Source organism: Poecilia mexicana, unplaced genomic scaffold (assembly GCF_051168715.1).
Source record: "Poecilia mexicana isolate PSO_F unplaced genomic scaffold, ASM5116871v1 scaffold_4, whole genome shotgun sequence".
NCBI classification, from domain to species: Eukaryota; Metazoa; Chordata; class Actinopteri; order Cyprinodontiformes; family Poeciliidae; genus Poecilia; species Poecilia mexicana.
Window position 1 is genome coordinate 2,910,112 of NW_028263373.1, and position 14,495 is coordinate 2,924,606.

Sequence of the window (14,495 nt, forward strand, 5' to 3'; positions counted from 1 at the left end):
CTGAACGCATAACTTGGACAGCAGCAGCTGGAGTACCCAAGAAGAAGACATGAACTGACTGCATTCAGGAAGACCCCAGGTTGGGATTCAAACCCACAATCTCCTTGGTGCAGGGAAACAATGCCAGAAACTTGCAGAACATCAGTTGACACTCCTAATTTAGTGCATTTAAAGTTATATGCTGGATGAATAAGACTTATTGACTGGACATCCCAACAGCGCCGAGACGTTTTGAACACATTTAATCTAAAGTGTTCAAGCTCCATAATTTATCCTTCTGATGATCCACCATCTACTGAAATAAGTAGCTGCTTCCTGAACAAAATAACCACAAACCGATTCCTTTATTTTTTGCCATAATCCATTATGTTGTAGATACAGTGCACATTTACAAGCCTGTCATTTTAAAACTAACCTGAATGTTTACAAGCTTCCTCTTCATATATTAGTAAAGGATTAAGAGATGAATGTTGATGTGATGATGTGCTGGCTTCTTAAAGTGACAGAGGCCCAATTTAAAGGCATTAAACTGTTAAGTCATTTGATATATACAGCAGTTTTATAATAACCGAACATAACATAGTTACTTGATTATGCTATAAAATGATACTATGTGGCTAGAAAACACATAATACTGCCCCTTTGAATATGTAAGTGCATTTTGAAATGCACTTACATATTTGCACTTTCAAATATATATTGAAACATTTATCATAAAACTGAATCAATACATGGACATTGAAGAAAAGGAGTTAAAAACAGGAAACTACAATAATGGCGGCAGCATTGTGTAAAACCGAGTGTTGACCTCTGACTGCGTCAGCTTTTTATACCGAGCTAATGCTAGCCTCACCGGGCTCAGACTGCGCCTGCTAGCACTAGCACCGTTACCATGACGACTTGTTTTTCTGAAGCATGTGACCTTTGTGAGATTCCAAGTTCCTTATAACTGACATAAAGAACAACGTTGCTACTGGGGAATACATTACTTTTCACACAGATTCATGCATTTGATCTTTTCCAGGCCAAAATTACATCTAAAAACATTAATTTACATTATCTGGCAGATAAGGACCATTTGAACCTTCAGTGCAGTGATTTACAGTAAATGTGCCTCAGTTTATTGTCAGGAGTGGTAACAGTGTAACAACTGAAATAGTAATTAGACTTTAACTCCATTATTCCCATCATTGGTGAGTTCTCATGTGGCAGGTCAGTTCTCTATGCTGTGTGAACGACTTCTCACAAGATGCACAACTAAAGAGTTTCTCACCTGTGTGAATTCTGAGGTGATTAGTTAACTCAGAACTCCATCTGAAAGATTTTTCACATGATCCACAAGGAAAGCGCTTCTTAGCTGTGTGAGTCCGAAGGTGATTAGCTAAATGACTACTCTCTCTGAAAGATTTATCACATTGCTCACAAGGATATGGCCTTTCAGCTTTGTGAGTTTCCATGTGCGCATCTAGGTCAGACTGCTGGGTGAAATCTTTCCCACAGGTCAAACACAAGAAAGGCTTCTCAGCTGTGTGAGTCTTAAGGTGTTTCGATAAACGACCACCACATCGAAAGGATTTATTACACAGCTCACAGGGATAAGGCTTCTCTTCTGCATGAGTGTTAAGATGATTAGCTAAATGATATCTCTCTCTGAAAGATTTATCACACAGCTCACAAGAATAGGGCCTCTCATCTGCGTGCGTTCTTACATGAACTCTGAATTGACCGGCCTGCCTGTAAGTCTTACCACAAACGTTACATGTGTACGGCTTCTCACCTGTGTGAGTTCTTGTATGAACAGTCAATTGACCGGCCACTCTGAACGTTTTCCCACAAACGTTACATGAATATGGCTTCTCCCCTGAGTGAGTTCTTACATGAACAGTCAACTGACTGGCGACTCTGAAAGTCTTACCACAAACGCTACACGAGTACGGCTTCTCCCCGGAGTGAATTCTCATGTGTGCAGTTAGCTTAGACTGCATGGTGAAATCCTTCCCACAGGTCAGACATGAGAAAGACCTCTCAGCTGTGTGAGTTCTCTTGTGACTACTTAAAAGACAGGAAGAATAAAAGGATTCACCGCACACTTTACAAGCAAGTGGTTTTGCATCTGCCCGCATTTTTATATGGTAGGATAGATAAGAACGATCTCTGAAAGATTTACCACAAGATTCACAACTAAACGGTTTCTCGTCTGTGTGAGTTGCCAGGTGATGGGTTAACTCGCAACTCTTTCTGAAAGATTTACCACATGATTCACAAACATGGGGCATTTCACCTGAGTGAATTTTCATGTGAACAGTCAAGTTCCTGTGCTTTCTGAAAGATTTACCACAAATTTTACAATGCACCTTCTCCCTCGTGTGTGTTTTCATGTGAGCAGTCAAGTAGAAAGGTTTAGTGTAACATTTACCACATACGCTACAACAGGACGCAGCAGATTTTTGCCTTTCTAGTTCTGAAATGTCCACATTGTCCCTGTAATATCTGCAGTCCTGAGGTCTGTTCTCTGGCTGCAGGTCTTTACTGGATCCTGAAACTTCCTGGTTGCTTCCTTGCTGATGTTGGTTCACATCTGCAGGACGGTTTCCAGAGAGCAGCTGCTTCCTGTTTGGTTCTGGATCACTGATGTGTTTAGCAGGAGTCACCATCAAGGTTTCAGGCTCCTGCTTCACCACAAGATGATCTTTATCCTGATCACTGCAGAAATCCTCATGTTCCTCTTTGATCTTCACAGGTTCTGGATCTGCTTGTTCCTTTTTAATCTCTACAGGTTCTGGTTCCTGTTTCGTCTCCATCCTCTGCTCCAGTTCTGGGTCATTGTGGAATAATTCCTCATCAGCAGCAGTCACCATTGAGGCGCTGCTCTCCTGTTTCAGTAGAAGCTGCCCATCATCCTGAAAGACCCACAGTTGAATTTGTTCTACTTTGATTGGCTGAAGTTCTGGTTCCCAGTTTGTCTCAATCATCTGTGGTTCTGGTTCCTCCTCTTCCTCTTTTATCCGTCTCTCTGTGGTTATGAGAAGATCATCAGGCAGAACCTCAGAAGTAACAGACATGATGCTGTGGAGAACATTAATGACATTTATGTAAAAAACAATGTAAAGGAAATCTGGAAACACTTTAAGGATTGAGATTTAGTTTTAAATAGAATCATGTAAAATTTGGCCAATTATCTTTCAAATATAAATTTACAAGCTTTAGGAACTTTTTTTAAATGTAGAAAACTGTAACAGACTGGAAGTTAAACATTAAGAATAAGAACAATACCTTTCAGAAAATATATTTAAGCAGAAAATATATATTTAACGGTAATCTTGTAAAATGCGACAAGCAATATTTTCTTGTATAGATTACCAAACAGTACATTGACTGAAAACTTAAAGTCTAGCCACAAAAGACATGAAAAAAGTGGTAAAACTTTCAATATTTCATATAAAAATATGTTGGGGAAAAAAGAAAAGCAAAAAGGAATAAATGTGAATAATTGGTGCTATTCAACAGGGCGACCGCCTTACTTTATGTACTTAATTAACAGTTTTTATGAAAGTTGGAAAGTTTCATCCAGAACCTAATTACTGATTCAGAAAAAACAAAGAAAACAAACATGGCTGCTGCCTGGTGGGAGGTTACAGATTGTGATGCAGCCGCCTGGCGATGACATCACTGACCGACAACAAGCCCCACAATGAGGCGCTTCCTCAAGAACACCCGGCTGGCCGGCAGGAAGGAACTGCCAGAAAAGAAAAAAAGACTTCCAGGAGGGAGCCAGCAAATTATTTTATAGAGGTGTCTTCAGTCAGGAGCAGACAGGAAGCTACAGACTGAGGGCGGGACCACTGCAACCAGTCCGATGTGGAAGGGATAATAATTGGTTGCTGCGACAATGTGGCATCCCGTTTACCGTTACTGTCATGATGAGATCTGATATGCAAAGCTCCACAGGAAATGAATGGATTGGGATCGATGTCACATCCTGCAGGTGGAGAGTTACCAGTGAAATAAAGTGATGAGCTCAGCAGAAACTTTCACACATTTCACAAAGGCTTAAGACTCTATTGAGCTTTGGCATTTCTCCTGGTCATCATCACTTACGGCCATATTGTTGGGCAGGTTTTCTGCATAACGTCACAATACACAGAGGAGGAAATGAGTATTTGATACCCCACTGATGTTGAAGGTTTGTACTGTGACAAATAATTAAACAGTCTATGATTTTTATGGCAGCTTCATTTTGACAGTGAGAGATAGAAAATCAAAAAGAAAATACAGAAAATTAATTAATATTTAAATAAAAAATAATTTGCATTGATCCTCTAATAACCAGCCAAAGTATGTTGAACCCAGCACTGCATTACAGACACCTGTCCCAAAGTGCCACCTGTATAAAAGGCCACCTGCCAACAGACACTCCAACATCTGCACCACGGCAACACTCAGGGACAAAATGGCTGACCTGCACAAGGCTGGAATGGGCTGCAAGGCCGTAAGTAAGAAGCTGGATGAGAAGGTGACGACTGTTGGTGGAAGAAGTACAACATCACCATCAATGGCCTGGAGCTCCATGCAGGACGTCGCCTCATGGAGTCTCAATGATCAGGAGAAAGGCTAAAAATCAGCCAAGAACTACAAGAGAGGAGCTGGTTGAGGGTTCGGGACCACAGCCTCCAAACAAACACTGGTGACACACCGAGACGTAACGGTTTCAAATCCTGCAGTGCACACAAGGATCCTCTGCTCACGAAGGCTCAGGTCCATCCCGCCTTCAGTCTGCCAATGAACACTAATGACCCAGAGAGTCGCTGATAAGGTGCGACGAGGCCAAGAGTGGGCTCTTTGGCTACAACTCAACTCCACAAGTTTGGAGGAAGAAAATGACAGAATATGACCTCAGAACACCGTCCCCACCAGCACGGTGGTGGAAGTATTATGTTTTGGGGTGTTTGTCTTCTAAGGGCACAGGCCGGCTTCACCGCGTCAACGGGAAGATGAACGGGGCCGTGTGGACGACGACCTGCTTCCTTCCGTCAGGGCAGTGGAAACGTTTTCCAGGACCACGACGACCCAAAACATGCAGCCGAGGAAAACAAGACGAGGCTCCAGAAGAAGCATGTGAAGGTCATGGAATGACCTCAACCCACTGGAAATCTGTGGACAGCTGAAGCCTAAAAACCTCCAGGCTTAGGAGACGCTCTGCAGAGGCGTGGCCAAAACAAGTCTGACCTCATAAACACGAGAGCCGCCCGGCTGCTGGCCAACGACGGTTTAAATGACGTCTCACTGGGCTCACATACTTACTTCCTTCAATAAAATGCTATTTTTTTTTCTAATTTCATGTAATTTTCTCAGTTTTTCTTTAATTTTTTGTGTCACTGTTAAAATAAAGCTGGCATAAAATTCTGAGACGTTTCATTTATTTTTTTGTAGAAACATTTTTAAATACTTATTTCCTCCAATATGTGTCTGAATGTTTCACAGAAGGTGTTTAAAGCACAATCAGAATAAAAATGCTGGTTCTGTTCGGAAACATTAGAAATCGTCGTGCAAAGGAGGATCGTTGACGTGTCGATGCTGAGCCTCTTCATCACCACAACCAGAGACGGTGCAGTCGACCCTCTCTGAGGAAACCTGTCTAATACCAGTTAGCTTCTCAGTTAGCTGCTCAGTTAGCTTCTCAGTTAGCTTGCAGGCTAGAAACAGACTAGCAGCTGAAGCACTGGCTCCTAACAATGTGGTAATAAGAGGAGAGGCAGATCATTCATTAGTAAAAGGTTTCCAGGTTTTCTCGGCTCTAGTGACCTTTATGAAAACGGTCAGACAGGACAGCAGGTTGTTGAGAACTACGGTGTAAAATATCTGCCACCCAAATAAGTAAAGTCTTATATTAGGGATGTACATTATATTTTATATTCAGGAGGGTGTACTAAAAGGTCTAATTATGATTTATTGAATTAGAAATGTCACCAAATCGGTTGTTGTAAGATTTTCGGCCACAGGTTTCTTACTCTTCTTAATGATTTGTCCCACATGTGAACTTTTGTTTCGCTGAAGGTTTTGGTTAAGTTTCATTTAATACATTTTGTAACTCCTGGTCCTTCAGCTGCTTCATGTTTTCAAGAGGGATGTTGTATAAAATGTAAACAGTGGTGGAACGTTTTACAAACATTTTTATATGTTTTAGTAAATTAATGCATAAACATACTAATAAATAAAATATTTGCAGAGTTAATCAGTCACCTACACATCATGGAGCGTATTGTTTTGAGCTGTTTTTGTCAATCAATATTTACTCTTTGCTGCCTCACAGTTATTAAGCTCTGGGTTCAGATGGTGATGCAACCCGTTCATCAACAAAGGGGAAAACATCTTTATTGTTATGTTGCTTTTTCTTTTTAGCTCGTTACAGATGGACATCTGCTCCACATCATAAAAAATTCATATTACGCTTTGAATTTCAGTTGCAAATTATATATTTACCATTTGGTGCCTCTGGATTTATTGTGATTAAGGCTTTCAGTCCATCTACATCTGCAACATGTACATTCAACAGGTAGGATATAAAGAAAATATTTAACATTTAAAACCTGAAGGTAGCTTCCTTTTCCTTATTAGGAGTTTCAGCACACAGGGTTCCCCCAGTATTATAAGCCTGGCGGGCCTCCAGGCTTTACTTGGGCCCCCACCAGGCTAAGCACTGTTTACTTATTTAAGTCTTTTTAAAATGTTTGCATTTTTTAACACTACCTGATGTTCAGGTATTAATCTTACAATCTTTCAATAACAAGTGATATTTTAAACATGTTTTAACTGAAAAAGACGACGGGCTGCTGCATGAATGAACCAGGCTGAGCTTCCTCTTTATGTTATAAAGGTAGAATATTCTGATGCATTTTAAACAGCTGTGATATTCTGATAGCTGACTTTAGAGTATCTACATGTTGGATGTTCTGCTGGTTTTTAGGAAAGTAGGATCTGATCTAATGACTCGGTTCTGACCGGATTGACCCAATCCAGAAGAAACTGAAGTTTAAAAGCTTCTAATTTATAGTTTGCATGGAATATTTTCTGTATTTGACCATTATTATTATTATTTTAAATGACAGGAAAATTTGAAGCCCGTCAGCCATTTTGACAGGTTATAATTAACCTGTCAAAATGCATGCGCAGACATGTGCATGTGTCTGCGCATGCACAGACATTATTGACTTTATCCAAAGATTTAATCGCAGAGGCAACTAAAATCAATCAATAGGAAAATCCTCTCTGAAAATCACCTCCTGGACTCTGAACTAACAGCGTCTTTCTGACCGGAGCTGACGGCCTGTTGAGGAGTCAGAGACCTCCTGTCTCCTGCTGACTTCAGGAGGAGTCAGGAGGTCTCTGACTCCTCAACAGGAGGAGTCAGACCTCCTGACTCCTCCTGTTGAGGAGTCAGAGACCGGAGGCTTTGGAGAGTTGCAGTGATCTGTATCTGTCCGTTTAATTTAATTCCAATAAAAACCTGTTTCCCCATCTGATGCTGTTTACAAACTCCTCTGTATTTAAAACATTTTTAACAGGACGGATATTCCAGTAAAAGGACTAGTGCATACATCTATAGCTTTTCATTTTAAACCGGTAGGATATTCTGATGAAGGAAGTGATGATCTTGTGGTTTCGTCGTGATTCTTGAAAATAGGGACAAAACAGGTCCTATGGATAAAGCATGAAATTTGAATAAAATATACACAAAATATATTTTTTTCAAATATCTAACTAAACTAACCTGGGTCATGTGAGCACAACAATGTATATTTTTCTTTTTTTTGCTGAATATTTTTTTATTTTAAACATTGTAGTCGGTGGATGATGCCTGTAAAAGCCCTTGTCCAGGAGCAGAACTCAATACATTCTTATAGTTTAAAACAATTAAAGAAATACTAAAATTATATATTATGACAATTAAGTATAAGTAGTCATATAAATAATTATAAAAGTATCGATAAATTGAATTAAAAATAATTTTTAGATATTTTCCAACTCCGTTGAAATTTGTCCTTAGTTTTTGTCAACACCGTCAGAAATGAAAAGAATGTAAAAAAATCAGGCATTATTGGGGGGCACCAGAACTTCTGAGGACCCCATGACGTTGTCTTTTCTCTTCCTTTGCTAGGAGGGCTAGTTAGCTCCGGTTAGCTTAAGTTATTCTTTAGTTTTTTCTTCTGTTTTATTCCTAAGTTGTTTGTCACAACCATGATGTGTCAACTCCATAACTGATAATTTACAAAACTTTGATGAAATTTTGCGAAATAAAAGCTTAATTTTGGTATAATGTAAAGATTTCATGGACCTGAGGAGCTACAATATGGCCTCCTTCAGAATAACATCATATAAATTGAGGTAGTTTGGCATTTCGTCAACTCCGTCAGAGTTTTTCTGACTCTTTCAGTGAAATTGTTGTCAAATCTCACTTAATTGTGCAACTAATTCATTTTAATGTATTTTACATGAATTGCATTACTTCAGATGTACCAAGTTTTTCATTTTACTCACTAGTTTGTCACCACCTTCAGTTCTGTGTCAACTCCGTCATGCACTGTCAACTCCATCAGATGGACTTTTTCTTGTTTTTTGTTTTAAATAATATTTATTTTATTTCTTGAGAAGCATTTGTCTGTAAATTGAGTAAAAATATCACTAATGGGGTATTTTAAAAATCATTTTAGATTTATTTTTGTCAGATGGTGATGACAAAGTTTTGGGTCAGGTCGATTAAAAATGTAATTTTTAAAAAAAAATTCGCAACTGGGAGCCTGTACCTTAGCATCTTCATATTTTCTAAACATTATTTGTCATATTTGCATACATAAGGTTGAGAAATAATTTTAAAAAAATATGGGAAAATTAAAACCCATTTTGTCCCTATTCTCAAGAATCACTGGTATATAAATTGTTCCAATGCTAAGCTAACCATAACTCTTAGGCTTCCACTTCAATCCCGTCACTCAGATCCAAAGTATTTAACATGAACAAAACCTGCTGTAGTTTTCTGTTCATAAACATGACGGTAGCAGTTTTGGACGCGTAGCACGGATAGATAGACTTAGCTATCTATCCGTGCTACTGTAGGGAAATCTAACGAGGTAGCTCAGATAGTCAGAACAAGAGAAACCACACAAAATATCCCGATGAAACGCAAACCCAGCCCGCGCAGGGTAAAGAACTCTTCAGCTGATCGGTTTGGATCAACTGACTGATGAACCAGCGCAGGTTCCTCTGCAGATGCGACCAGGAGGAATTGGTGAGGCTGAGTTCAGACTGTAGCGGAGAAGTGGAGTCGTTTCATTTCATTTATTATAAGTTATTGGGGCCTCAGTCAGTGGTTTGTGTCACGACGTAGGAGAAAAGGTTGGATGCTTTCATCTGTATGTGTGATGGGATCTGGATTCAGGTTCAACTAGTGAATATTATCTAAACCGCATAAAAATGCAGCTCAATGTTAATATGATTATAATTTGATGGGTAAAAATAGCAGATGGCGGATTTTTTATGCTGTCCGTCAAAATGACGGAGAACAAAAAAGTCCAGCGCAGGTTGTACATATTTAAGCTTCAGTGTTTTTATGTGGAAATATCACCTCTCCGAACCTCGTCTTTGTAAAAGCCTTCTGCTTCCTCCGCGGTATCAACTAGTTCCTTGATTATGTTTTCTGTATCCCAGTGTTAGTTCATTCAGAACCGTTCAGTTAGCAAACCTGCAGGTTCCGAGATGATTCGGGTTTTCCAGCTGGTGGCCGGCAGTCTGAGCTGATGATCGGCCTCTTCCTCCTGAAGGGCGACGCTGTTTATTTCCGCTCGTCTCTCTCTGATGCTGAACCGAAGATGTTTTACTGCAGACTCTCAAATGTTCAGCTACACAGCAGAAACCGCTTCCTAATCGACGATAAACGAGGAAGTCTAGAAGCTAAAGATGCTAACATCTCGTTCGCTTCCGCTGGAAGTCTCACACGTAGACTTCCCCCAGAAACAGTTCACATCATTTTTGTTCCGCCGCGGGTTAGAAATATTTTTTTCCCCTAATTGTTTTTCTTTTATTTTGTTTGCTTGTTTTTGCTTCATCTAAACAACAAAAAAGTTTTTTGGTTGTTGAACAGAGTGTCCCATCCACACAGAGACTGACGGCTTCCTTATTTTACTTTATAGCACATTAAAATAATATTAACAGACAATCAAACATAGAATAGAATAGAATAGAATAGAATAGAATAGAATAGAAGTACTTTATTCATCCCAACAGGGAAATTACTGTGCAGTTGCAGCATACACATACACACAGATCAAATTACAATATGAAAAATAAAATAAAAATAAGATAAATGCATAAAATATAAAATGTAAGATTCTGTACAGTATGAACAGTGAAAATTAATAATCTGTACAGTCTGTACAAAAGTGCTTTGTAAACAATCTGTACAATATCGATTAATGAGCAGATATGTACAAAGGTAACTTAACGTTTGTTATATAAAGTGATAGCCTGTGGGAGGAAAGATTTCCTGTTTCCCTTCGACAACGGAGCTGAAGCAGTCTGTGTGAGAAAGTGCTCCTCTGTCTGTCAACTGTGTGATGGAGAGGGTGCAGCTTGTTGGCCATAATAGACAACAGCTTCTTCAACGTTCTCCTCTCCACCACATTTTCCAGGGTCTCCAATTGCAGACCCATTACAGAGCCAGCTTTCCTGATGACCCCATTCAGTCTTTTAGAGTCGCTGGCTCTGATGCTGCTACCCCAACACACAACAGCAAAGAAAATGGCACCAGCAACAATGCTGTTGTATAACATCTCCAACATCTTGCTGCACACATTAAAGGATCTAAGCTTCCTTAGGAAGTAGAGTCTGCTCATCCCCTTGTTGTACACAGCATCAGTATTGGATGTCCAGTCCAGTCTGATGCCGATCACCACTCCCAAATATTTATAGTCCTCCACCACCTCTCCCTTAATCCTCAGTGGCTGTGAAGGCGTCTTCCTCCTCCTGAAGTCGATCACCATCTCTCTGGTCTTACTGATGTTAAGCCTCAGGTGATTCCTGTCAGACCACTCCACAAAGCTGTCCACCAGTGTCCTGTACTCCCCCTCCTCTCCACCTCTCACACACCCGACAATCGCCGAGTCATCAGAAAACTTCTGTAGATGACATGACTCAGAATTGTACTGAAAATCAGTGGTGTACAGAGTAAAGAGAAAAGGAGAGTACGGTGGCCGACAGGTGCAAATGCGCAGCAAAAGAGAAAACATGCAAACAAAAGAAAAGACACACCCCCGAATGAAATGCAGCAAACAAAAAGTGTTGAAAACGGAAGTGCTCCAGACCACTAGGGGGAGTCTAACAAAAAATAGCTGTGTCCGAATTCAGGCTCTGCATCCTTTAAAGCGGGTGTTCAGAAAAGCAGCAATGGCGACAAAATAATTTTTGCTGTATTACACTTAAAATTACACAAAATTATTTTTTACAATGTTTTTAGGCGAGAATGTAGATGTGTAGATCTGAAATATCTGCTCGGTTCATTAATAAATCACCTACTTCCAATATTGCTCCGACGTTTTCGGAGATGTCTTCTCCCGCTGCATTAACAGCCAGCTTCACTCGCAAGCTGTCAGCTGGCCGGGCGCTCCATGTAGATATTAATAAAGTATTTAATTTATTCCTGAGCAAATGGGTTTGACTGATTAAAGTTAAGCCTTCAAACATAGTTTATTTAACTGTAATGTCTTACTACCTGAGATCTGGAGAGTATTTGAAAATGAATAATATCCCTTGTATACATTAAACATTTTAGAATCAGACAGATTTTCTTTTTACTATGGAACAACCTTTATTACAAAAGGTGAAGAATAATACAGAAATAAAGAGTAAAAAACAACTGAGTCCGTTTTTTTTCCTTCGCTGCTCTGTGCTTCACGTTGTCACGGTTGCTAAGCAACATAACGCCGAGATGGAGGCTAGGCAGCTAGCCGGAGGCTACAGCTTCTCTCTTCTGGTCGTCCATATTCGTGGCCTTCGAAGGACCCGTCTTCTGTAGATCGGGCCGTTTCTCACATAGACATAATAAAAGGACAGACGCCTAATGGACCGCTCTCGTCTTATCAATACATACATAAGTATACAAACATAAATAAATAATCATTAATACTGAATAATATACATTAGGCTATGCATGATTATGCACACACACACACACACACACACACACACATTTTATATATATATATATATATATATATATATATATATATATAAAAAAAAAAAAATCCCCTCTCACCCTCCGTGGGTGGTCTCTTTCATCCTCTGAGCTCAGGTCCTCTACCAGAGGCCTGGGAGCTTGAGGTTCTCCTCCAGTATCTTGGCTGTGCCTAGAACTGCACATTTCTGGACTGAGATGTCTGATGTTGTTCCTGGGATCTGTTTGAGCCACTGCTCCAGTTTGGGGGTGACTGCCCCGAGGGCCCCGATGACCACAGGCACCACTGTGGTCTTCACCTTCCAGGCCTTCTCCAGTTCCTCTCTGAGGCCCTGGTATTTCTCCAGTTTCTCCTTTTTCCTGATGTTGTGGTCACTTGGTATTGCTACATCCACCACAACGGCTTTCCTCTGTTCTTTATCCACCACCACAATGTCCGGTTGGTTCGCCATTACCAATATATATGGTAATATTGGTATATATATATATATATATATACCAATATATATATATATATATATATATATATATATATATATATATATATATATATATATATATATATATATATATATATAATGTTTTCCAGCCTACGAGTTCTGGTTTAAGAGTGATTCAGCAGCTGAGATTGGGTCCAAAATCCGATACGAGATTCATCCGTGCTGTGCAGTGAATCTGTCTCTCCCTTCTTCCTCACGTCGTAGGAAACCTTCAAAACAAAAACGGGACATTTTCGAGTTATCCTACGTTGACTGAGTTAAATAATTAAATAATAGCCATTGTCATCTGTGTAAACTTTGCTGGTGAATGTTATGATTTTTATAATATTGTTTCATTTCTGTAGTAGGCTCTTGTATCAGATAATCTAAATGTTGGAGAATGACTGAAACATTGTAAGATTTACGGAATCTCGGTTAGCTGTCAGAGCGGGGGCTGAACACCAAGCACTATAGCTAGCATTAGCTGGTATTTCGCCAGTGGACATAAATACAGTATAGTAATATTCTAATCACAAAAATACACAGTAATATGTCCATCTTACTTGCGAAAAGTCTGTCGAGCCCTCACGTCAGTAGTCCGTCGATCCGATCAACAATATTCCGCAGTGCTGAAGGCATCTTCTGCTGTTTTGGTTGAGCAAAGCAGGAGGGACGACCGCTCCAAGAGCGTATTTGCGCCGGAGCAGCCAATCGTGGGGGGGGAGGGGGGGTCTACTCTTTTATTATGTCTATGCTTCGAAGGACCAGTTTCTCAGGGCCCTTGAAAGGATGCAGAGCCTGAATTCGGACACAGCTATTTTTTGTTAGACTCCCCCTAGTGGTCTGGAGCACTTCCGTTTTCAACACTTTTTGTTTGCTGCATTTAATTCGGGGGTGTTTTCTTTTTTGTTTGCTGCATTTTATTTGCTTTTTGTTTGCCGCATTTAATTTGTGCTTGTGTCTTTTCTTTTGTTTGCATGTTTTCTCTTTTGCTGCGCATTTGCACCTGTCGGCCACCGTAGGAGAGAGCACAGTTCCCTGCGGAGCTCCGACATCACTGACCACCCCACCAGACAAAACACTGCCCAGACGGACAAACTGTGGCCTGCCAGTCAGGTAGTCAATAACCCAGGAGATCACAGAGTCGCCGACACCCATCCCCCGCAGCTTCTCACCCAATAGCAGAGGCTGGACAGTGCTGAAGGCACTCGAGAAATCAAAAAATGTGATTCTCACCGTGTCTCCTCCACCATCCAGGTGCATATGGGCTCGTTGCAGCAGGAAGATGACAGCATCATCAACTCCTAAGTGCGGCTGGTAGGCAAATTGTAGAGGGTCCAAAAACGTCATCACCCCAGGCCTCAGCTTGGCAAGGATCAGTCTCTCCATAACCTTCATCACATGAGATGTGAGAGCAACAGGTCTATAGTCCTCTGGGTCTGATGGTCTCGCCTTCTTGGGCACAGGAACTATGTGTGACGTCTTCCACAGCAACGGGACCCTCTGCATTCTCAAGCTCAAGTTGTACAGATGTACCAGTACAGGAGACAGCTGACTGGCGCAGGTCCTCAAGACCCTTGGTGTAATGCCGTCCGGGCCTGCCGCCTTCCCCTGGTGAAGTCTTTCAAGCTGCCTCTTAACCTGGCCAGCGGTCACCAGTAGCTGAGGGTGGAGAAGGAGGGGAGGAGGTGAGAGAGTAGGAGGAGGGAGGGGGCGGGCAGATGGAGGGGGGTCGTGCAGGAGAAAGCTGAAAGGTGTGTGGAGCAACTTGAGACGATGTGGATGTGTGGGGA

The 14,495-nt window shown here is 40.8% G+C and overlaps 1 protein-coding gene across 1 annotated transcript; it reads right to left on the reverse strand.

Moving 5' to 3' along the window:
• Positions 1-325: 325 nt before the first annotated feature.
• On the reverse strand, positions 326-10,510 carry LOC106912286 (uncharacterized). The gene is made up of 2 exons (XM_088004782.1): positions 9,737-10,510; positions 326-3,066 (listed from the first exon to the last, which is right to left on the reverse strand). Exon 2 carries the CDS (start codon positions 3,060-3,062, stop codon positions 1,188-1,190), a length of 1,875 nt encoding a protein of 624 aa, XP_087860908.1. The 5' UTR covers positions 3,063-3,066; positions 9,737-10,510; the 3' UTR covers positions 326-1,187.
• Positions 10,511-14,495: the final 3,985 nt, after the last annotated feature.